We start from the raw sequence: 26584 nt of genomic DNA, 5'->3' as shown, positions 1-26584 counted from the left end.
CCTATTCAGTCTTACTGTCCTTCCTCACCACCAGCTATCCTATGTAGTCGTGCTGTCCTTCCTCACCACCAGATATCCTATATAGTCGTACTGTCCTTCCTCACCACCTGATGTCCTATATAGTCTTATTGTCCTACCTCACCACCAGATGTTCTATATAGTCGTACTGTCCTAACTTACCATCAGATGTCCTATATAAACTTACTGTCCTTCCTCACCACCAGATGTCCTATATAGTCGTACTGTCTTTCCTCACCACCAGATGTCCTATACAGTCTTACTGTCCTTCCTCACCACCAGATGTCCTATATAGTCTTACTGTCTTTCCTCACCACCAGATGTCCTATATAGTCTTACTGTCTTTCCTCACCACCAAATGTCCTATATAGTCTTACTGTCCTTCCTCACCACCAGCTATCCTATATAGTCGTACTGTCTTTCCTCACCACCAGATGTCCTATATAGTCTTACTGTATTTCCTCACCAAAAATGTCCTATATAGTCTTACTGTCCTTCCTCACCACCAGCTATCCTATATAGTCGTACTGTCCTTCCTCACCACCAGATGTCCTATATAGTCTTACTGTCCTTCCTCACCACCAGATATCCTATATAGTCGTACTGTCCTTCCTCACCACCAGATGTCCTATATAGTCTTACTGTCCTTCCTCACCACCAGATGTCCTATATAAACTTACTGTCCTTCCTCACCACCAGATGTCCTATTCAGTCTTACTGTCCTTCCTCACCACCAGATGTCCTATTCAGTCTTACTGTCCTTCCTCACCACCAGATGTCCTATACAGTCTTACTGTCCTTCCTCACCACCAGATGTCCTATATAGTCTTACTGTCTTTCCTCACCACCAGATATCCTATATAGTCTTACTGTCCTTCCTCACCACCAGATGTCCTATATAGTCTTACTGTCCTTCCTCACCACCAGATATCCTATATAGTCTTACTGTCCTTCCTCACCACCAGATGTCCTATATAGTCTTACTGTCCTTCCTCACCACCAGATGTCCTATATAGTCGTACTGTCCTTCCTCACCACCAGATATTCAATCCATTTGGCACGAGTCGTTTCACAGGTGAAACATCACTTTACACAGACCGAGAAATTCGTTTTATTTTCTTTGTCAGTAGTGCCTTATTAGCGGTACAGTTGTTTAAAAAAAATACGATACCTTTTATATCAAACACAAGAAAGAATATTTTTGAAACGGTAACATAGGCATGCATGTAGCAACTTGAAGTCATATAAGGAAGATCCTAGAAAAGTCATCATTATTTACAAAAGCGTATTTACAAATTTATATACATTCTTTAAAATCAAGTCGATGCCTTCGTAAGTTAAATACTTAAGCTGAACAGTTATTATATATGTAGCAAAAAAAACCTTTTTATAAAAACACACAATAGCTGTAGATTCTATTAGATATTTGCATTGAGTAACAACAAAGTGAATTAAAGTTACTACTTTTTCAATGTCCTTCTTATTTCAAAAGTTATCACAACATATTGTTCATGGATTGTCTAAAACATTTGGGCCATAAAACTAACCTTTTGGCATCTTTATCCGCGAGGGTTTGGCCGAGCTTTCGGGCAGTTTCTTCTGCTGCATTCTTGTCACTCTCACATTGTTTCAGTCTAAAATCACAAAAATACATCAAGGATCACAACAGTTCGCTTACTTTGTCCACATTGTTGGCGACTTTTTATGAATATAAAACACAGACGTGCAAACAATAATAGAAATTTATGAATAAAAATCAAAGGCCGTCTGTTTTGTTAAAAATTAGAAAAATTAATGGTACAAAACATATTTAAATTGTATCATTATTGAATAGTACTCTTACAGAGTGCGCTTTTGATAAAAGGACTGTTGCTTTGTACGCAGCGCTCTTCAGCTATCCTACCGAATAACGCTTTTTTGCTGGCCTACCGAATAACGATCTTCAGCTGTCCTACCGAATAACGCTCTTCTGCTGGCCTACCATATAGTGCTCTTCTGCTGTCCTACCGAATAACGCTCTTCAGCTGGCCTACCATATAGTGCTCTTCTGCTGTCCTACCGAATAACGCTCTTCTGCTGTCTTACTGAATAACGCTCTTCTGTTGGCCTACCATATAGTGCTCTTCTGCTGTCCTACCGAATAACGCTCTTCTGCTGGCCTACCGAATAACGCTCTTCTGCTGGCCTACTGAATAACCCTCTTCTGCTGGCCTACCATATAGTGCTCTTCTGCTGTCCTACAGAATAACGCTCTTCTGCTGGCCTACCGAATAACGCTCTTCTGCTATCCTACCATATAGCGCTCTTCTGCTGGCCTACCGAATAACGCTCTTCAGCTGACCTACCGAATAGCGCTCTTCAGCTGACCTATCGAATAACGCTCTTCTGCTGGCCTACCATATAGTGCTCTTCTGCTGTCCTACCATATAGTGCTCTTCTGCTGGCCTACCATATAGTGCTCTTCTGCTGGCCTACCATATAGTGATCTTCTGCTGGCCTACCATATAGTGCTCTTCTGCTGGCCTACCATATAGTGCTCTTCAGCTGACCTACCGAATGGTGCTCTTCAGCTGTGCTACAGAATAACGCTCTTCTGCTGTCTTACGGAATAACGCTCTTCTGCTGTCGAACGGAATAACGCTCTTCTGCTCTCCTACCGAATAGTGCTTTTCTGCTGGCCTACCGAATAACGCTTTTCTGCTCTCCTACCGAATAACGCTTTTCTGCTGGCCTTCCGAATAACGATCTTCTGCTGTCCTTCCGAATAACGCTCTTCTGCTCTCCTACCATATAGCGCTCTACTGCTGTCCTACCAAATAACGCTCTTCTGCTGGCCTACCGAATAACGCTCTTCTGCTGGCCAACCGAATAACGCTCTTCAGCTGACCTACCGAATAACGCTCTTCAGCTGACCTACCGAATAACGCTCTTCTGCTGGCCTACCATATAGTGCTCTTCTGCTGTTCTACCATATAGTGCTCTTCTGCTGGCCTACCATATAGTGCTCTTCTGCTGGCCTACCATATAGTGCTCTTCTGCTGGCCTACCATATAGTGCTCTTTAGCTGACCTACCGAATGGTGCTCTTCAGCTGTGCTACAGAATAACTCTTTTGCTGTCTTACGGAATAACGCTCTTCTGCTGTCTTACGGACTAACGCTCTTCTGCTGTCGAACGGAATAACGCTCTTCTGCTGTCGAACGGAATAACGCTCTTCTGCTGTCTTACGGAATAACGCTCTTCTGCTGTCTTACGGAATAACGCTCTTCTGCTGTCGAACGGAATAACGCTCTTCTGCTCTCCTACCGAATAGTGCTTTTCTGCTGGCCTACCGAATAACGCTTTCTGCTCTCCTACCGAATAACGCTTTTCTGCTGGCCTACCGAATAACGATCTTCTGCTGTCCTACCGAATAACGCTCTTCTGCTCTCCTACCGAATAACGCTTTTCTGATATACTGTCGAATAGCACTCTTCTAATGTCCTGCCGAATAGTGATCTGATGTATTACCCCATTGCGCTCTTCTGCTGTCTTACTGAATTGCGCTCTTCTGCTGTCTTACCGAATTGCGCTCTTCTGATGTCTTACCGAATAGCGCTCTTCTGATGTCTTACCGAATTGCGCTCTTCTGCTGTCTTACCGAATTGCGCTCTTCTGATGTCTTACCGAATTGCGCTCTTCTGATGTCTTACCGAATAGCGCTCTTCTGCTGTCTTACCGAATTGCGCTCTTCTGATGTCTTACCGAATAGCGCTCTTCTGATGTCTTGCCGAATTGCGCTCTTCTGCTGTCTTACCGAATTGCGCTCTTCTGATGTCTTACCGAATAGCGCTCTGCCTACCTAACTCTCCCTTGGTATCATTATATATTATATAGGATACCAGTAGAACGGCCATACTTGAAGCTATTGTATTAATGTAACTGGAACTTAACAGTAATACAAACAAGAAAAGAAGCTCACTTTTTCTCATTTTCCTTGAGAACGGATACAAGATGATTGGTCTTCTCCTCCAGTTTACTGACCATCTCAGTTTTGTGTTTTAGGGAAGTATCACAGTGCTGAAAAGAACATACCGGCTGATGAAATCATTTAACATAGTTACACCTGAAAACAGAAAAATACACAAGAAATTGTCGTTTGGCGAAAGCTACAGGCACCAAGAGGCAAGCCACTTTTTGGTTAATCTAGATTTCTACTCACTCTCTTGCCGATAACGAGCACATCTGATTACCGCTGACATTGAATAGTTATCACACGTTACCCTACATGGCGATTTGGTTTCTGTCTTCGCGATTTTTCAAATTTTGGATAAAGATAAACGCAATTTCATTTTTAATATAATATTAAAAATGAAATTGTGTTTATCTTTATCCAAAATGTGATAAACTAATAATCTAAAATAATCTAAAATCATTCGCCTCATTTAAAACCGATTTAATAACTTGACATTCAGGTCAAAATAATGTGTGTAAAACGTTTTTTAATGACGTCATCATTGAGACATACCTTTCAACGAGTTCAGAAAATGTGTTTGTAAGCGAGCCGTTTGCGAACAAATATGAGCCGAATCAAAGCAACCCCATTTCCCTCGCTACATACATTGCAATTTTGTACCGAAGTTGTTCGTAAAGTTTGTGGACAGAAACAAATTCATTCCATTTACAACATGTCGTACAATGTTTGGAATTAATGAAAAATGAATCCAAACAATTCTAACTTAAAACTTTTCTATGTGCAGTTTCCATCAACCGCCCACTCGGCACGGAGCACAAACATTTCATGGCACCGTGAAATATTTAATGCAATTTATTTTGAAAACAGCTATCTGCCCATTTACTATGCTTTATCCTAGTGTGCGTTTACTTCATCATTGTTTATTATGAAACAATAAAGATCAGTTTATTGTTGCGCAATGTTCATGAAAACCCTCTAAAGTGCATCTACAAACAGTTTCAAACTGAAATTTATGATCTATATTAGAAGATAACATATGCACATCCCTATCTCATATAGCAATATAGCGAGAATATCGCTGGAAGCGATGGATTCTCCCCTAACGCTCATTTTCTTTTAAAGGCAGAAATCGTAATACGATGTACTGGAAGAAGAAAGATAGATGGTTGAAGCATTATGCACGCAGATTAACAACAAAAACACCCACAACATCAGATTCAAATTAATACGCGTCTGAATCATCGAGCTCAAAGGTAGACTTCTTTTTGTAACGCATGCGCAAAGGATGCATGTCAGGCAATATTCAACGTGTTTTAGGGGGGATTTTTCGTAGTTCTCGTACCTCTCCTTTGTTTTGTAATTTCCATTTTCAGTGTTGAGTCTGCGCATATCGTAAGAGTTGTAGCTGGAGTTGTCGTAAGAGTTGTAGCTGGAGTTATCACAAATATTATGATTTACTTGTAGCTTAGTCTAAATAAAAGTATTACCTTTTTAACAATAAATGACTGAATGGCCATATTTAAGTTTCCGAGCTATGTGACGAATACCTGTGATTCAACTTGGAAATATGTAGTACTATGGATGAACCACTGGCCTTAGATAACAAGGCCCGATTACTATGGATGAACCACTGACCTTAGATAACAAGGCCCGATTACTGCGGATAAACCACTGACCTTAGATTACAAGGCCCGATTACTGCGGATGAATCACTGACCTTAGATAACAAGGCCCGATTACTTTGAATGAAACACTGGCCTTAGATAACAAGGCCGGATTACTGTGGATGAACCACTGACCTTAGATAACAAGGCCCGATTACTATGGACGAACCACTGACCTAAGATAACAAGGCCCGATTATTTTGGATGAACCACTGACCTTAGATAACAAGGCCCGATTAATATAGATGAACCACTGACCTTAGATAACAAGACCCGATTACTGGATAACAAGGCCCGATTGTTACGGATGAACCACTGACCTTAGATAACAAGTCCCAATTACTATGGATGAACCACTGACCTTCGATAACAAGGCCCGATTTACATAGATCAACCACTGACCTTAGATAACAAGGTCCGATTACTGTGGGTGAACAACTGACCTTAGATAACAAGGCCCGATTAATATAGATGAACCACTGGCCTTAGATAACAAGGCCCGATTACTATGGATGAAGCACTGACATTAGATAACAAGGCCCCATTATTATGGATGAACTACTGACCTTAGATAACAGGGCCCGATCAATATAGATGAACCACTGACTTTAGATAACAAGGCCAGATTATTATGGATGAACCACTAACTTAGATAACAAGGCCCGATTTCTGTGGATGAACCACTGACCTTAGATAACAAGGCTCGATTACTGTGGATGAACCACTGGCCTAAGACAACAAGGCCCGATAACTTAAGCGTGTAGAGTGGAAATAGGTGTGCCACAAGAAGTCATGGTAGCAGTATAATCATATGATAAAAAACAACACTCAATGGACACAACTGATCATCGCCGTTCCGATAAATACGTCGTTCTGTGAATGATAAATTAGTACATTATTGAGTAACAAGTTACGTTCTTAGGCTATGCTGCCAATGCAAATTCATTTCGGTAGGTCTAAGCCAAGACTGACGGAAACAGTAGGGCCCTAGGGAAAATTAACAGTCGGTTATGAGTTCTGTTAGACCTTGTATCAAACATAATCATCTAAAATAAACAAATATGTTTAAAAAACAGCTATCACTGTTATCGACCTAAGCCCCCGAAGTGCCAGACTGATAAAAGACAAGAGTTAACATAAACTATAAGCATATATGCAGGACCAAATGAATGCCTCAAGTGTGGTGGAGCGATAAACTAGAGGTTAAGATCTGTGACTTGCACGCGACACATCCACAGGTAAGCACGTCAGCACCTGCGTCTTCATCCTGATATGTCGCCTTTATGTACTGACCATCTATGTCATGTTATTTCACCCCCTTACATAACAAAGATACAGTCCGGACATGAAACTCTATATGCTATTGGCATATAACCTTTAAATGTCACCTTGACCTTCAATGTAATGACGTTGGTCTTGCGCGTGAACAAACGATTGTGACATATTATCTCCGAAATCCCTTCTGCCTGACAATGTTACAGCCCTATGTATGCATCATTACATTATTATTATTATTAGCCACTTAGAGTGACCTTCAACCTCTAGGTAGGGAATTGGGTCATGCACGTGACATTTCTTATTTTTGTGACAAACATCTGTGTCAGTTCTGTTTTACAAAATCCCTCAAAAAGTTACTGTCTGGACACGACCATCTATCCTCTTTGTGAATACATGTTTATACATTATTCCAGAACGATTAAATTAAAAGGGTGACCTTGACGTTAGGTAGAGGGACGTGGGTCTTGCGCCCGATATGTCGCACAGAAAACGGTGCTGTCAGATTTAGCATTCTAATTCATACAATATTTCATGTGAATATATTATATATATGATTTAAGCAATTCTTGACTTTAAGTCTGTGCCAAGTGGTAACAGTGTTGCATTCATCAACACTGCCAACTATCAATTTGAATTAAACAGAGGCTACAGTGTTCATACGCTGTATGTAGTATGTGTTTTCGATGGTTCGCTCTTCCAGGATGTTTTAACTGAAGACCGAATTCTTACTGCATTTAAATCATCTACATGTCTATCAATAAGTTGACCGTGAATTGAAGGTAAAAAGGCAAGGCACACTGCTATACATTACCAGGATGTATTTGTAATTTTAAACCTTCTAGTATTTTTCTGTTGCTTTGACATCTAAACCAAGTCCATGTGACCAAAATTATTTATAATAAGGTCGGTTTTACTTTTAAAGGAATTTATGTAATTAAAATGTACACAATTTGGTGTCAAATTTTATACCACATATGAAACAATACAATTGTGTTCCCTTCACTATAGTTCTCTCTTAGTTTTCATGAAATAAGCACTATTTAATACTTTCAAATCTAAGAGCTTGACGTGATAAAGTTTCGCCGAAAGCCCCCCAGTTTGTTCAAGAAACAAATACGGTTTAAATTGTGAAGAAAGGAGTAGGAGTATGCTTTTGGCACTCAATAATTGCTGCTCCTCTGTTTTCGATCACATTCAACATGCAACAAGTCACTTTACAAGTGTTTTAAGCCTTAGGAGTGGCGCTACCAGTAATATGTATCGAAACTCATAATTTATAAGGCAATTTAATTCCCAGGGGCCACATTGTGATGCGTAGCAATTTCCTAAAACATTGTAAAATCATTTTGAGGCAGATGTTTTGTCTGTTGAAGGAAATGCAAGATGAAGACTATAGACGTGTCGCTACTATATAAGACCAAATGTTGGGTATTCGGTGGAGTTTAAATCAAATAATTCGGTGTATCTGAAGCTTTCAAAGGTAAGAAGTTTTGCACTTCATAACAAAAAGTACTTTATAGATTTAAATCAACAAATTAATAATTTCATTTGAAAAAAAATCATTTGGTAATTCATCTGAGAACTATATCATAATATTGAACACTTTAACTTTTTCGGTAATATACTACACGTTGCCTTTGATAAATTCCTATTGTGCTGCCTTGATATTATTGTGATAGAGGATATCTTTGTATTTAACAATACATTATTACGATCGAGTTCTGCATATTTCCTTTTAAACAGCAGGTAATGAAATACATCAATAAGCCCGACGTGCTAAACGAATAGGGGACTTATTGATAGAGCCGCGTGTTTTAACGATCATTTAATTTCACATTTCACACGTGAAAGGGATGGGCAAGACAAGTTGCTCAGTTAATTAACTTATTCATGAAAAGTTCGCTGCACACCTACGATAGTATCGCACATTATTGTTACATGTTCACGTATAACAGAAAAACTACTGATCACAAATCGCTGCAATATGATTTGTTTGTCATTCGATGTTAGCACGTCTTACAATTTAAACCGTAGCGCTGTCTAAAATAACGCTTGCGACAACAGAAAAAGTAGGGAATGTCGAGAGATTTTTGTACAGAAGAAGAGAGGTTGCTAAGTTAATTAACTTATTCATGAAAACTTCGCTGAACTCAGTATTATCGCATATTAATATTCCATGTTCAAATGTGAAAGAAAAACTAAACCTGGTCTCAAATCAATGTAACATGATTTGTTTGTCACTTGATGTTAGCATGTTTGTGTAACGCTGTGTAAAATAACGCTGCGTCGACTATAAAATGCGTCGAGGTTTCTTCCAAATCGGATTCTTTATCGCAGAGTTTCTCATACCAGTGTTTTAAGAGTTAACAAGATTTTAAACTAACCATACTTCACTGTTTGGAAAACGGGTTTTTGGATTTCTAAATTTTAAAGGGTGGGTGATATGAATACAAACTACATATAATTAGTAATTAGTTCAAATAATTATTTTAAAATTCAACTTTAATGAGTTCCTGCAGAAGTTTCAGGGATAATAAAATATAACAAACGGGCGGCATTCACGTTCTCCGTAATCTTATGCCTTATTCTATTAAGAAAGTGTAATGGTGAAGGCTAAAATACGATCTAATTATATATTAAGTAAATAATGTCTTATAATTATATTCCAAACATTAAAACCATGCACTTTGAAGCAATAATAATTTCTTTGAAGAACTCAAAACAAAATTGTTTTCTTTAAATAAAATGTGTTGTTTTCTTCCTAACAAATGGTTCCTGTGCGATATTAATAACACTTCTTAAGTCACTTCCTAACTCAACTCACTTTCCTAATTGAGTATCGCTTTAGTCATATGAAATAAAAAATCAAGAATTTCCAAAATACATTATTCTCAGTGACCTTATTGAAAAAAGCATACATAAATGTTAAAAACACTTCTACATGTCTTTTAATTTGGCTATTAAAATGCATAGAAATCGACTTAAGTTAGGAAACGACTAAAGTTGCTTTATGAAAATCGCCGCTGGTATTTAAAATACGATATGAATTGTTTCAGAAGAAGCGAGCATGAACAGCTACGTCCCAATAACCGCCTTTGTACTGATTGTAATGGCGTGCCTGGACTTCGGCACAGTTGAGGGACAGAGTTATCACTTCAGCAATGGTTGGAACCCGGGCAAGAGATCTTCAATGTCAACTGAAACCTGCCACTTCAGAACAGATGTTCAAACTCTAGTCTTCAAACTGATTGAGGTAACGTAGTTATTCAAATATATTTATATGTAGTGCAATGGTACTGTTTAGTAGTAGGATAAGCCTCCCATTTCTTGTCCAACATCACTTCCTCATACTTTTAATTTTGTAAAGCGTCAATTTTAGTTCGCAAAATCCAGATACCCATTTGAGAAAAAAACGACACAAAGTCATTTCGAAAAAAAACACCACAATACCAAACTTCACTAAGATGATAGATGTGTCAACTTTAAATGTTTAATGAAGGAAACATCTTTCTTTTGTGTGCAATGAGGAACGCTCCTCACAAAAACATATTACATGTGTCAAGTTCTACCCTTTTATTAGTTTAAATATTGTAAAATACAAAAAGTAAAAGACAAATTGTCGTGATACTAACGGCCAAATATCGAACTGTAAAATGAATGCTAAGGATCACATGACGTGTTGTTTTGTTTATTCCATTGGTATAATTATAGCGTCTTATTGAGTTATATGTGAATAAGCCTACCGATGTCGGGTCAACACCGCATCGTTGCGGTCTCTCAAAAAGCATCGAAAATTGAAAATATTTCAGTTTATTTGTTATATACTACGTATATGTTTTTGCTTACGCCAGTTACGGACCACAAAACCTAAACGCACGCGCACCGTTAAAAATGGCATGGCCTAAAATACTGAAAATTGGTTTACCTTTCAACAGCATTCTTATATGAATTATTTCAGCTAGTCTGTACTTAAACCACATTTATATACTTTTGTATACTTAATATTGTTTGTCGAAATTATTTATATCACGTGTGTAGATTATTTACAAAACAATACGATTAAACTATACACTTGTACATCACTTGTCATTGTTCCTCATTTCTTTATATTAACTGCAAACAAATTGTTAATTGAATATTAAACTACGCATGTCTTTTTAAACGTCTTTGAAGCATTTCAATGGCAACTTAACTAACCATAAGAACGTGCAAATGTTTTAAGGATGAAGTTTTACGGATGCTCTCAGACCCCGCCTGCTTCGGTGGATTACCATCGCTACGCAACCTGGTAAGGTGTTGTGTTGCTGTTTTAAGTTTTGTGTCTCTCGTTAAGTGATGGTTTTGTGATGGTTGGGCTTTGAACTTGTGCCATTAAACAGGGTCATCGTAAATTGGTTCGCTTCTGGGCTAATCCCTGAAGTTTTCATTGCATTAATAATAATAATAATTATTATTAATATGTTAATGTTTTGGCATGAACTAATTCAACGTCTGTGTATGTGGGTCTTGAGAATTTAAGATACTGTTACCACAACGCCCTCCTTCCGTAACCATGCAACCGTAACAAGTGAAATTTAAAATTGCAATATTCCTATCAGTCAATGTATCACTCCGCGCTTTGGTAAACTATTTTACTGCAACATATTATTTACCATTCTTACTTTTGTTTAACGATAAAATTTGTTGTTGTATTACCTTCATGCATGCGGAACTCCTCGGCCATTTTTGTCCAAAATAACCTCGGTTGTATGCCGGTACATCAGTTGAAGTAGTTCGTACATTTTTAATTATATCATTAATGTAGTTTTTTAGAGTTGTATTTATTGATTTAAGTTTAAACTGATTGCCAGTGAAGTGTATTATTGCAAACATAATAAAGATTCCCAAGAGTTTAGTCATAAGTTTAACTGCTAAATAAAATTACTACGCGATCTACTTGCATGCAGCGGACTTAAACGTACCGCTTTTTTGAGTATGTAAACCGTCCAAATACATCTGAGGTTGTTTTCGATAAAAATGGCCGAGGAGTTCTGAATGAACATGATGCCGCCACGGATACAAGAAAAGTGTGACGTAGCGATTTAAAAGAAATCAAGTTCTATAATTTTGCAATGATTTGTCTTCGATCTGTTGTATATGTATTATCAAACGGAAACGAGGTCATTAAACTTCATTTAATCTAAATGATGTGACCTAATACATGTGCTTAGCAGAAGCTAATGCTACATTGGATAAAATAATATTTGTTTAAACTAGCCAAAACTATATATTTATAAGATAGCAAGAAATTATCTAACTAGCACATTTCATGATCTCCTTGAGATTTTTTGGGTACTATCAAACTACGAGTGACAGATTCATGTTTTTCTTGCTATTGTGAGCCTGTCTTATTGTCAGTTTTAACATTTGTATTTTCATTCTTTTTGTTGTATTTCCAGTTAAAGAAAGACATTGGTTATCCACCGATAGATGAGAGGAAGTAGAGAAGAGAGAAATATAAAAGCCGAATAGTCTACAGGAACTCACCATACAAAAACATGATCTCAAAAATGTGGAATATATTATAACTAGTTCGTGATAACATAACCTTAACGCACGGTTAATAGAGTAGTGTATTAATATTACTTTAAAATAAATCATATACTAATGAAAGGATGTATTCAAATGCATAAAGTAGAATGTTATAAAGAAAAATTAAATTCACCAACTTCAATTGTTTTTTGTGTGTTTTCAAAGGAGAGTAATTTGTTTTGGGAACGTTGTTTTTTACCAAAATAATCAGTATGTGTTGTATTCGCTGAATAAATGCAGTTTTATTGAGGCATGATAATCAACTTCGACGCCTTAAAAAATCTTACAAATGAGCAACATGCAGGTACCGGTTCAGCTGATATTTGAATATAAAATCATCAAGCTGTAAATAGAATCATTCGATTTTCAATAGCGATGTTAATATATATTTTAGTCAAAGTTTTCATGACGACTTACCATAACGAACTTGACCACAACGTCCAAAAGCAGAAACGTTCAATGACTGAACATCAAAACGTTGAGATCGACCTTCCTATACACTACTAGTGATCGCTTATTTAACAATACATTGAAACAAATAAAACATCTCTTCCCACCTCTAGTTTATCGTACATCTGGAGGTTGATGTTTTTGACGTCCTCTAGTTGTTTGCGCAGGCCGATGATGGTGTCCTGCTTCTCATGAATGTCCTTTTCAAGCAACTGCAGGGCCATCTCTATCTCCTGCTTCATGCTGATCTGCAGCTCCATCTCCTTCTCAACGTCCTACAATAGCAAAGCATTTATCATTGTACTTGGACTGGCCACACTTATTCAAGTCCAGTCTAGGGACGGACGGACAGTGCGATTAATCTATGTCTATCCTTGGGTGCATAAATCGCGCGGTCGCCACAAAAAAGAGCAATAATTTAATACAAGCCAGCTGTTTTAGGCAATAACGTTCCCAGAAGCCTTATCTGACGAAAGTTAATCGCAAAGCGTATGCAGTAAACGGTGCTGACGATGACCACGGATATATGCATATCCAGTTAATAGTTGGATATATTTAATTTAATCATTGATATTATTCAACAGGTCACGCACTGCCATCAAAGGTAAACATCTTGTCCGGCAAGAAATCATTCTCGCTTGAACTGTAATCGGTTATGTGAACTGACAAGCACAGAAATATGAGAGGTTCAAATAATCTAATAGACCACCCATTGTGACAATTTTGGTGGACGTTAGTTTGTGGAATCAATGCTGTATTATTATATACGTTCAAAAGCGTCTTGTCTGGAACATATATGACCAAATATGCCATAATTTTAATCATAAGCGAATTATATTCTTTTACATAATATTACAGTAGTTTATCATTGTATCATAATCATGCATAGATTTAAACGGAGTAAAAATGACGAAAAACTGAAACCAACGAGTCTGAGTTGTATTTCCTCGTCTAGTCTTTTCTTCACATCGGCATACATCTCGTCCAGACCCGCCCTCGACTGCTGGTACGTCTGGCGCTCAACATCGATGTCCTTCTTTGATTCCTGAAGGAGTTTCATAGATATGTTACATGTAAGGAATATATTAATAGATTGCAGCATACGCTGGTGGTTTCGAGTCCATTCTTGTCTAGAGAACTTTTCGTTGAAATTCATCGGCTCTATGTTCTCTGTATTAAAATGATTTAAAATTGTGTAAGGCCAGTTTTAACTACCTAAAAACGTTCATTGCCACAATGGTCGAAAACAAAAGGCGTAGTGTGAAACGTATCTGGTAAAAACAACGCTGTTAGCGCCGGCTTCTCATCCATTGAACCCATCGTACACAACACTGTCAACGCATGCTTCTCGTCCTAACCCATCGTACACAAGACTGTCAACGCCGGCTTCTCGTCCTAACCCATCGTGCACATCATTGTCAACGTATGCTTCTCGTCCATTCAACCCATCGAACACAACACTGTCAACGCCGGCTTCTTGTCCTATCCCATCGTACACATCACTGTCAACGCCGGCTTCTCGTCCTAACCCATCGTACTCAACACTGTCAACGCCGGTTTCTCGTCCTAACCCATCGTATACAACACTGTCAATGCCGGCTTCTCGTCCTAACCCATCGTACATATCACTGTCAACGCCGGCTTCTCGTCCTAACCCATCGTACTCAACACTGTCAACGCCGGCTTCTCGTCCTAACCCATCGTACTCAACACTGTCAACGCCGGTTTCTCGTCCTAACCCATCGTACACAACACTGTCAACACCGGCTTCTCGTCCTAACCCATCGTACACAACGCTGTCAACGCCGGCTTCTCGTCCTAACCCATCGTACATAACACTGTCAACGCCGGCTTCTCATCCTAACCCATCGTACACAACACTGTCAACGACGGCTTCTCATCCATTCAACCCATCGTACACATCACTGTCAATGCCGGCTTCTCATCAATTCAACCCGTCGTACACATCACTGTCAACGCCGGCTTCTCGTCCTAACCCATCGTACACATCACTGTCAACGACGGCTTCTCGTCCTAACCCATCGTACACAACGCTGTCAACGCCGGCTTCTCATCAATTCAATCCATCGTACACAACACTGTCAACGCCGGCTTCTCGTCCATTCAACCCATCGTAAACAACGCTGTCAACGCCGGCTTCTCGTCCATTCAATCCATCGTACACAACGCTGTCAACGCCGGCTTCTCGTCCATTCAACCCATCGTACACAACACTGTCAACGCCGGCTTCTCTTTCATTCAATCCATCGTACACAACGCTGTCAACGCCGGCTTCTCGTCCATTCAACCCATCGTACACAACACTGTCAACGCCGGTTTCTCGTCCATTCAACCCATCGTACACAACACTGTCAACGCCGGCTTCTCGTCCATTCAACCCATCGTACACAACACTGTCAACGCCGGCTTCTCGTTCATTCAATCCATCGTACACAACGCTGTCAACGCCGGCTTCTCGTCCATTCAACCCATCGTACACAACACTGTCAACGCCGGCTTCTCGTCCATTCAACCCATCGTACACAACACTATACGAAATGAAAGCATCCGTTTCTTCTTCAATATCCAGAAACCTGGCATTGAGTGATCGCTGCTCTTTACGCAATGATGTGCACTTTGTCTTTACTAACAGCCGTTTCCATCCTTGCATGTTACATTCTTTAGATCATTCAAACACTTGTTGACTCCATGAGACCGTAGACTTTGGTGTTAAAGGTTGCAGCGTCCGTAGAACAGCGTCGTTGACTCTCAGAGACTCTTCCAAATTCTTTAGAACGGCGTAAAACACTAAACATCACAAACGTCGAATCGATACAGGTACAACTAGTTATATCAGCTATGATAGTTGGACATTATTTAGCAACTTACTTTTGTATCTGTTTGCGGATACTTTTAGTCTAAAAAGGAACAAAACGAAAATTGTGTAGGCACAAAAATGTAACTAGAGCAGTGCAAATGGATTTAAACGACCGGTAATCTCAGTAGACAAAATGCTAAGACTAAACTATGGGACGTGTTATACGTGTGTGTCTTGTCAAGACTAAACTATGGGGCTTGTTATACGTGTGTGTCTTGTCAAGACTAAACTATGGGGCTTGTTATACGTGTGTGTCTTGTCAAGACTTACTATGCGGCGTGTTATACGTGTGTGTCTTGTCAAGACTAAACTATGTGACGTGTCATACGTGTGTGTCTTGTCAAGACTAAACTATGGGGCGTGTCATATGTGTGTGTCTTGTCAAGACTAAACTATGTGACGTGTTATACGTGTGTGTCTGGTCAAGACTAAACTATGTGACGTGTCATACGTGTGTGTCTGGTCAAGACTAAACTATGTGACGTGTTATACGTGTGTGTCTGGTCACGACTAAACTATGTGACGTGTTATACGTGTGTGCCTTGTCAAGACTAAACTATGGGACGTGTTATACGTGTGTGTCTGGTCAATACTAAACTATGGGGCTTGTTATACGTGTGTGTCTTGTCAAGACTAAACTATGGGGCTTGTTATACGTATGTGTCTTGTCAAGACTAAACTATGGGGCGTGTTATACGTGTGTGTCTTGTCAAGACTAAACTATGGGGCGTGTTATACGTGTGTGTCTTGTTAAGAGTAAACTATGGGGCGTGTTATACGTGTGTGTCTTGTCAAGACTAAACTATGGGACGTGTTATACGTGTGTGTCTTGTCAAGACTTAACTATGGGGCTTGTTATACGTGTGTGTCTTGTCAAGACTAAACTATGTGACGTGTTATACGTGTGTCTTGTCAAGACTAAACTATGGGGCTTGTTATACGTGTGTGTCTTGTCAAGACTAAATTATGGGGCTTGTTATACGTGTGTTTCTTGTCAAGACTAAACTATGGGACGTGTTATACGTGTGTGTCTTGTCAAGACTAAACTATGTGACGTGTTATACGTGTGTGTCTTGTCAAGACTAAACTATGGGGCTTGTTATACGTGTGTGTCTTGTCAAGACTAAACTATGTGACGTGTTATACGTGTGTGTCTTGTCAAGAATAAACTATGTGACGTGTTATACGTGTGTGTCTTGTCAAGACTAAAATATGTGACGTGTTATACGTGTGTGTCTTGTCACGACTAAACTATGGGGCGTGTTATACGTGTGTGTCTTGTCAAGACTAAACTATGGGGCGTGTTATACGTGTGTGTCTTGTCAAGAGTAACCTATGGGGCTTGTTATACGTGTGTGTCTTGTCAAGACTAAACTATGGGGCTTGTTATACGTGTGTGTCTTGTCAGGACTAAACTATGGGGCGTGTTATACGTGTGTGTCTTGTCAAGACTAAACTATGGGGCTTGTTATACGTGTGTCTTGTCAAGACTAAACTATGGGGCTTGTTATACGTGTGTGTCTTGTCAAAACTAAACTATGGGGCTTGTTATACGTGTGTCTTGTCAAGACTAAACTATGGGGCTTGTTATACGTGTGTGTCTTGTCAAGACTAAACTATGGGGCTTGTTATACGTGTGTGTCTTGTCAAGACTAAACTATGGGGCGTGTTATACGTGTGTGTCTTGTCAAGACTAAACTATGGGGCGTGTTATACGTGTGTGTCTTGTCAAGACTAAACTATGGGGCGTGTTATACGTGTGTGTCTTGTCAAGACTAAACTATGTGGCGTGTTATACGTGTGTGTCTTGTCAAGACTAAACTATGTGACGTGTTATACGTGTGTGCCTTGTCAAGACTAAACTATGTGACGTGTTATACGTGTGTGCCTGGTCAAGACTAAACTATGGGGCTTGTTATACGTGTGTGCCTGGTCAAGACTAAACTATGTGACGTGTTATACGTGTGTGTCTGGTCAAGACTAAACTATGTGACGTGTTATACGTGTGTGTCTGGTCAAGACTAAACTATGTGACGTGTTATACGTGTGTGCCTTGTCAAGACTAAACTATGGGGCTTGTTATACGTGTGTGTCTTGTCAAAACTAAACTATGGGGCGTGTTATACTTGTGTCTGGTCAAGACTAAACTATGGGACGTGTTATACGTGTGTGTCTGGTCAAGACTAAACTATGGGGCTTGTTATACGTGTGTGTCTTGTCAAGACTAAACTATGGGGCTTGTTATACGTATGTGTCTTGTCAAGACTAAACTATGGGGCGTGTTATACGTGTGTGTCTTGTCAAGACTAAACTATGTGGCGTGTTATACGTGTGTGTCTTGTTAAGAGTAAAATATGGGGCGTGTTATACGTGTGTGTCTTGTCAAGACTAAACTATGGGACGTGTTATACGTGTGTATCTTGTCAAGACTAAACTATGGGGCTTGTTATACGTGTGTGTCTTGTCAAGACTAAACTATGTGACGTGTTATACGTGTGTGTCTTGTCAAGACTAAACTATGTGACGTGTTATACGTGTGTGTCTTGTCAAGACTAAACTATGTGACGTGTTATACGTGTGTGTCTTGTCAAGACTAAACAATGTGACGTGTTATACGTGTGTATCTTGTCAAGACTAAACTATGGGGCTTGTTATACGTGTGTGTCTTGTCAAGACTAAACTATGGGACGTGTTATACGTGTGTGTCTGGTCAAGACTAAACTATGGGGCTTGTTATACGTGTGTGTCTTGTCAAGACTAAACTATGGGGCTTGTTATACGTGTGTGTCTTGTCAAGACTAAATTATGGGGCTTGTTATACGTGTGTTTCTTGTCAAGACTAAACTATGGGACGTGTTATACGTGTGTGTCTTGTCAAGACTAAATTATGTGACGTGTTATACGTGTGTGTCTTGTCAAGACTAAACTATGGGGCTTGTTATACGTGTGTGTCTTGTCAAGACTAAACTATGTGACGTGTTATACGTGTGTGTCTTGTCAAGACTAGACTATGTGACGTGTTATACGTGTGTGTCTTGTCAAGACTAAAATATGTGACGTGTTATACGTGTGTCTTGTCAAGACTAAACTATGGGGCTTGTTATACGTGTGTGTCTTGTCAAGACTAAACTATGTGACGTGTTATACGTGTGTGTCTTGTCAAGACTTAACTATGGGGCTTGTTATAAGTGTGTGTCTTGTCAAGACTAAATTATGGGGCTTGTTATACGTGTGTTTCTTGTCAAGACTAAACTATGGGACGTGTTATACGTGTGTGTCTTGTCAAGACTAAACTATGGGGCGTGTTATACGTGTGTGTCTGGTCAAGACTAAACTATTGGGCGTGTTATACGTGTGTGTCTTGTCAAGACTAAACTATGGGGCTTGTTATACGTGTGTGTCTTGTCAAGACTAAACTATGGGACGTGTTATACGTGTGTGTCTTGTCAAGACTAAACTATGGGGCTTGTTATACGTGTGTGTCTTGTCAAGACTAAACTATGGGGCTTGTTATACGTGTGTGTCTTGTCAAGACTAAACTATGGGGCTTGTTATACGTGTGTGTCTTGTCAAGACTAAACTATGGGGCTTGTTATACGTGTGTGACTTGTCAAGACTAAACTATGGGGCTTGTTATACGTGTGTGTCTTGTCAAAACTAAACTATGGGGCGTGTTATACGTGTGTGTCTTGTCAAGACTAAACTATGGGGCTTGTTATACGTGTGCTTCTTGTCAAAACTAAACTATGGGGCTTGTTATACGTGTTTTTCTTGTCAAGGTAAACATGTACACAAGACCTGTAAACAGATTTGATCAGTTAAAGCCACGAGGCATAACGCAAACGGGCACGATGACAACATACATATACAGAACGGACTGGTATTATTGTTTTATATTCAACAGAACCGTTGCTTATAATGACATCAACACGAGGAAATGAATGGCGGTGCAATTCGATATCGACATCGAACTTCTTTTCCATATAATGCATCATTTTTGGCAAATGCCATATTTCATACTTTCATGTCAATCCCATGAGACGCGCGATAATGGAACGGTTTTGCCGTATCAGATTGTATGAAATAGTTGTATTGATGATGCAGCAAATTTAGTTTCGGTTCGAAAAGTAACAGAAACGACCTATCCTGATCCTATTTGAACAAGTTATGTCGTATTTTCAACAATAAACAACAAAACCGATTCATTGAAATGAAAATGTACTTTGTTCAATGGGTTTTTTTTGGAACGTTCTGGATACAAAAATTAAGTTTGTATGCGCCTACATCAGTCTAGCTGAGTATCGAATGCGTCCCAACTAATATGAAATTGTTACAGAGGTAACCTGTTGTTCCAGTTAGAGACTATAATACATGGGTCATAACTCTGAAATTGTTAATCGTTCTCGCTGGTTTTGATTCGTCGAAAATGCCCATAAACAGCATGAAGATTGTTTGTACAAATATATTTCAAGAGACAAACTCTGAAGACAGCCACCAAACAAAAATAAAAGAGGTAACCAAATAGACGAAACACAATTGATCCAAAACAGTAAAAGGGTTAGTATGGTGGCATATTACTGCCGTAAGATAACCTGATAGCGTTCGCGAATTTTTTCGTGTCAACCACTTAATTTTTGCGATAATTATCTAGCTATCTAGTTAATATTTGCGATACTTTTTTAGTTAGATAAATATCATATGACTAAAAAAAGGCTTGAAAGTGTCCAGAACTGCCACCTTTTACCCTTTTTAGCTATACAACACTAACAGGTTAACTAGTTATGGTTTGCAAATTCCATTTAGGCATAAGCAACATAATAACTGGTTAACGAGATAAGATTCGTGTTACCAATTATATATAAATGAACTTTTGGCTTTTAACAGTAACTGGTTATCTAGTTATGGTTTGTGAATTCCCCTTAAGAAGTAACATAATAACTGGTTAACTAGATATCGTAAGTGGTTAACACGAAAAATTCACGAACGTTAACAGGTTATCTTACGGCAGTTATATGCCACCATAGGTTAGAAATGTAACATTAAGTTTCAACACCATATTCAACAACGGATGATTTTCACGACAATCTAGGGAATGGAATTAATTACGAGAGCGGCCGAGAGCTGTAAAAATGACCAAATACATCTCAACGACAATGGAAGTAGCACCAACTGTCGAAGCTATCTCTACCATGTACACACGTGCCGATTGTAAACACCAGTAAGATTGTTCTCTCTTATAAGCTTCTGATTGAATTTGTACGTGATATAGTGTGTGTTCCTTCACTTTTGTCATTCCAGCAGAGCGTAACCATGATGTTGCTGACATGACCAAGATGTTGCTGACATGACCAAGGTGTTGCTGACATGACCAAGATGTTGCTATGACCAAGGTGTTGCTGACATGACCAAGATGTTGCTGACATGACCAAGTTCAAGAGAAGCTACATGTAAGAATCCAACCTGCTTCACCTCCAGAAACAATTGTAATGAAGAGAGAAATATACCATGTTTTCCATTTCAGTCACTTGAAAGTTTTGATTGGCGTTATTGTACATATATCGAGAAAAACACATTGGGGCGGAATGAAATTCAGTGTTTCAAACTCTTGAAGTTATTTTGCAAACGGTTGTGTTTATTCACTGGCCAATGGCTTTAAAAACTGTAAATTATTCATATCATTGTCAATTTGAGATATGATTATTGGAATTAGTAACACACAGAAGTCCTAGCTATAAAAAATATGCGATATCACACCAAGTCAATGTATCACTTTCGACGGCTTGCGTATAGGCGTATTACGAATGTGTCTGCAACATTCAGCATAATTTCTTGATAAATCACCAATGCCTTATACAGCCGTGCAGAAAATATGTTTTACAAGTGGGATAGTAGATATAAACGATGAGTAATTGTTGCAAAAATAAGCTACATGTATAGTCGAACATACATGTAGCTTAGTGTTGAGTAGCTTGAAATGTATATGCTTTGGAAAAACGGTTCAAAATGCGCACCAAGTCCGCCTATATGCGAACTGTTGTATGAAACGTGTTTACGTACTTACTATTGTACACCATTCCTGGTTGAGCGTTTTGAACAAACGCGTTAGAGTATGTAGACCTTTTAGAATGTAATTTTGTTAAGATTTTGCATATCATTTTTTTTAATGGTTAGGTTTTAGGCAAAGACAGGACCAAGGACAGCTGTATGGCAATGCACACATGATATAAAATAAAGTGAATTTGCATATCCTCGCTTCTTTTAAAAAGAAAGGACAGCAGGGTACAGTGCTAACATTCGCTTCGATAAGATCACTTCAGTCTACCCTAGTTACATTCCTATTCACGTGTGCCATTTCATAACTATGTTTAGTTTATGAATGACATCCGCCAAAACAGAAGTGAAAAAAATCGTACCACGGGAACCCTATAATTACAACTCAGTTCAAACAGAGTATTCTACACGTGCGTTCAAGAACCAACCACGACAAAAAATCATATTGAAACTCAACGTGCAAGGAGGCCTCGATCTATTTCATTATAATTATTTTATGCCTTCGTCCGTGATAGATACTTATAAACTACGTATACCATTTCATATTCTTGTCTTCACACACTTCCCGATCTTAGTGCATGACGTACGGTTGTAACTCAATATAGAAAAATATGATACATTACAACAGTATTGCGCTAAACCCTCGGCATACTCGTTTTAAATACGTCAAGCAAGTCATGAGTTTTTATTTTATTGCACAACATATTGAAACAAATACACTTGAAGCATTTGTCCCTAGATTTTAGCATGATTTAAAATTAACATAAGTTTAAAACGGTATGATAAACACATGCGAGCTGAAAAAACGTACACGTAGTAGTTAAAACTGGCCTCTTGCAATTTCATCAAAAGCACAACATAGCAAATAATTTAATGGTCCCTTTTACCTCGATCGTTTTAAGTTATTCTTTACGCAATCATCAACTTTAATTCAACAAAAGTTTTCCGAGAATAAAGTATAATTACAATTTATATTACAGCACTGATAAATATATATGTACATATACAATCGGATATGAAATTGTGACTTTGCATTTTCTGCACAACATAAGCAATGAAATGGTAACAGGTAATGCAATTATTTTTGCAATGGATGCTGGTACTGCTGGAGCATGCATTCCGTTACATAGAAAGGAACAGCGACATGTAGGAGTTGGTCAAAGGGAAATAAATACAAAGGCCAGCTACATGTACATGTATATGCAGTCTGGGAAAGGCTAGTTTTTTTTCTGGAAACATGTAGCATGTAAGGAGACTTGCTGTACATGGGAAATATAGTGATAGTGTGAGATATAATCAAGTGTGTCATTGTACTGTGCTGGTGAAACAAACATATTTACTGATTTAAAGAGTCCAAATTTTGACCAAAGTGATTCTTTAGGTTTTGTGTCAGATGATTCACTAGAAGTTCGGTGTTGGAATGGTTTCCGCCACGCCCCATCGCTAAACGTCCTAGATTTGACTAAACCTTCAACTTTTTCAACTACTGTCTCAGTTGCGAAATGAATGTTCGGAGTGGTGTTAGGCGTTTCATTAACTACTGTATCAGTATCAAGTATTGCATTTGCAATATGTTCATCACCTTCATTTGTCTCAGACTCAACTACCTCTCTGTTTTCAACAGACTCAGTATTTTCAATGGGCAAATCTGATTTTTCATTTGCAAATGTGTCATTATCTTTATCTGCTTTAAACGGGCCAGTTTCAGAGGTTTGTTCATTACCAATGATATCATAATCATCTTCCTCAGGCATATTTGCAGCAGACAGTTCTTCTAGAAGACTAGGCTGTGTTAAAAAAAATCAAACTATTACTCCTTTTAAACGGGCTGTTTGATTGAATCCATATTATAAATTATATTGTTGAATGAGATCAAATTACCCTTCTGTGACAATTTATAACAACCTTTGATGAATACTAGTTAAGAAATAAATATAGTTGACTTAACTAGACAATATGACTATGTACAATATACTGGCTATTTGTTTGGAAAGTCAACTGTATTTCAAATTACAATTAACTGTTGTTTTGCTTTTCCTTTGAGAAAGATAAGCCGTTTATCATATACAACCATTTAGCTATTTCTCAATTTTGAACACAGTTATATAATAGCTGAAATGTTATAATAATATAATCAAACTATCTAACTTCATCAATTCAGCTTAAAAATCTCCCAAATGAAACCAGCCTATGATAGAAGTAAAAGCATATTGAAATTGACCCAGAAGATTGTCAGAGAAAGGCGTGATGACAATGCATACATTTAGGACAAAACATGCATGTCTTATCATATGATTACTTTGGAAACAACAGAACTTTAGTCACAACAATACTACAAACAAATGAAAGATGCCAATTCAAGTATTGGAATCATTGGAATTATTATTATTAGAGGCCGTGAGGTTATGCCCACATTTAGGACACACCTCAATATGATGCTTGTGTACGTGTAGAATGGTGTCACGCTGAGATTCAGCGACATCTTTCTCCTCTTTTAGTTCTATAATTTCATTTTTGGCTATAGCAAGGTCTTCTTTCATTAATGCATTGGTTGTACTGGCCATTTCTAATTTCTGTTGCAAGTTTGCCACTGTTGTGCTGAAAAAGAAATGAATGCATTCATTGACAAGAGGGCCATGATGGCACTAAATTTCTCACCTGAGTGAAATGAATGAGTTAATTGGTTCATGGCAATGCAACTAGGGATTTTATTATGATCGAATATTGTTAAATGTTGCAGTGGTTAAGGTCATACTATTAAAACATTGATATCTGTTTTCAAAACTGTACACATGGTCCAAATTTCATTACTGTAGCTTAAAAAATAATAAATAGGTAAAAAAGTCACAGTATAGCTCATTCGATGACAACATTATATTTGTTTGCAAAACTGCACACATGATCCAAATTTCATTGCTGTAGCTTCAAAGATAATAGAGTAAGTCGAAAGGTCACAGTCAAGGTCATCCAAGCACAACATTGATATTTGTTTTCAAAACTGTACACTTTGTCCAAATTATATTGCTGTAGCCTCAAAAATAAGAAAGTAGGCCAAGGCTCTAGGGGCATTATTTGAAAAAACTTGGTAGAGGACCATCATATGATGCTACGTAACAAATATTAAAGGTCTGGGCCATATGGCTTCAGAAAAGAAGATTTTCAAAGACTTCTCAATATAAGTCTACAGAAAACTTGTGAGCCCAATGGCATGGCCTGTTTTGCTCCAAGGGCATGATTTTAACAAACTTGGTGGAGGACGACTGTATGATGCTTTATAAAAAAATCAAGGGTCTGGGCCTAGCAGTTTCAGTTAAGAATTTCTTCTTATAGAAGTCTATAGGAAACTTTTGACACTTTGGCAGGGCCTGTTTTGACCCCAGGGGCCCAATTTGAATAACTTGATAGAGGACTTCTATAAATTATGTTGCTACAAACAAAATATCAAGGGTCTTGGTCTAGCGGTTTCAGACAAGAAGATTTTCGAAGATTTCTCTAAATAAGTCTATCGGAAACTTGTGAACCCAAGGTAGTGAAACCCTGGGCATTGAATCAGGGCTTGGACAGTTTTTTTCATAGGGCCATAATTTGAAAAAACTTGGTGGAGGACCACTGTTTGATGCTACATACAAAATATCAAGTGTCTGGGCCTAGTGGTTTCAAACAAGAATATTTACAAAGAGAACCCCAGGTATTGGTCAAGTTTGTCAAGGGCATTATTTAACCAAACTTGGTAGAGCTCTAGACAATGTAACACACCAAATATTCAAACCATGCCTGATGGTTTTTGCCATGAATATTTTGAAAGTTTTTTCTTTCGGTTGCCATGGCAACCAGAGATCCGCATGGAATTCATTACTTTGAACAATTTTGAAAAGGCACCATCAAAGGAATACCCCAAAGAAGTTTCATCTAAATTGGCTAAGTGGTTTGGGAGGAGTTGTCCTTTGAAGCAGTTTTTAACCGAAATCGCTGGATGCTGGGGATGGCAAAGCTAGCCCTTACCCTATGTGCTCAGATGAGCTAAAATAGAAGGTTTGACTTGACCTCTGTCTATCTTTCAAAAAAATCTCTCTTATTCATTTATTGTAGAAACAAACAACAAAACTATTTCCAATAGATAAATGCGCATATATAATTTAATTATAATAAATGGCTGATTGTTAAAGGTATCATTGTTGAGTTTTAAAGGTGTAATATGATAATATGTTCAATTATAACAAGTACAGCTGAATATGTTATTTTAAAATTTGTTCAAGGTAATACAGATCAGATTGAAGTGTGTCCATGAGACTTCTAGGGCAGAAAAGATTTGAAAGTTAACTACATTCTTAACAAAGTTTGAACCATTGGTCCAATAATTCTGTTAATGTCATTGTTTAAAATTAGAGAGTCAAATATTACTTTCATGGAGTTTCAGCTATGCTTGTTATATTTAAAAATTTGATCACATCATAAAATGTTTCTCCTTTAAAAGTTAACAAGATACCATTAAAAACGTTGCTATGTTTAACAAGGTTCTGATCAATCAGCCTATAGAGTTTGTACTTAATGAATTGCATTTAAACTTTGTTATTAAAACATAAACTAACCCAATAATAATACCAACACTGCTTTTTGTATACAGTGTCATAAAGAATGAATGGAATATAAAACAAATGAGGATTCAATTAATAACATGGAAGCAGAAGATATTTGAATCATTTAAATTGTATTTGTTCAT

General features: G+C 38.2%; 2 protein-coding genes across 4 annotated transcripts in view; one reads left to right on the top strand and one right to left on the bottom strand.

Moving 5' to 3' along the window:
• The window catches only part of LOC128212094 (RUN and FYVE domain-containing protein 2-like), a 57455-nt gene that overhangs the window by 19511 nt on the left and 11360 nt on the right, over nt 1-26584 (bottom strand). For both annotated transcript variants that reach the window (XM_052917357.1, XM_052917365.1), the window contains exons 8-12: nt 24291-24462; nt 13864-13980; nt 13043-13210; nt 3979-4076; nt 1566-1652 (exon numbers count right to left, since the gene is read on the bottom strand). In XM_052917357.1, coding sequence (XP_052773317.1) covers nt 1566-1652; nt 3979-4076; nt 13043-13210; nt 13864-13980; nt 24291-24462 — 642 coding nt within the window. The remainder of the gene's footprint in view (nt 1-1565; nt 1653-3978; nt 4077-13042; nt 13211-13863; nt 13981-24290; nt 24463-26584) is intronic.
• Nucleotides 8287-12644, top strand: LOC128212108 (prepro-gonadotropin-releasing hormone-like protein). Of its 2 annotated transcripts, none has more exons than XM_052917388.1 (4): nt 8287-8394; nt 9974-10167; nt 11137-11202; nt 12353-12644. In XM_052917388.1, the coding sequence occupies exons 2-4, from the start codon at nt 9982-9984 to the stop codon at nt 12395-12397; spliced, it is 297 nt and encodes a 98-aa protein (XP_052773348.1). In that variant the 5' UTR covers nt 8287-8394; nt 9974-9981; the 3' UTR covers nt 12398-12644. The 2 variants fall into 2 exon arrangements, with proteins under 2 accessions (XP_052773348.1, XP_052773338.1); XM_052917378.1 differs by having other exon boundaries at nt 8309-8394; nt 9971-10167; nt 12353-12643.

This window comes from Mya arenaria, chromosome 2 (genome assembly GCF_026914265.1).
Source record: "Mya arenaria isolate MELC-2E11 chromosome 2, ASM2691426v1".
Classification (NCBI taxonomy): Eukaryota; Metazoa; Mollusca; class Bivalvia; order Myida; family Myidae; genus Mya; species Mya arenaria.
The sequence above is the reverse complement of the archived record's forward strand: the minus strand, read 5'-3'. Positions and strand labels throughout refer to the sequence as shown.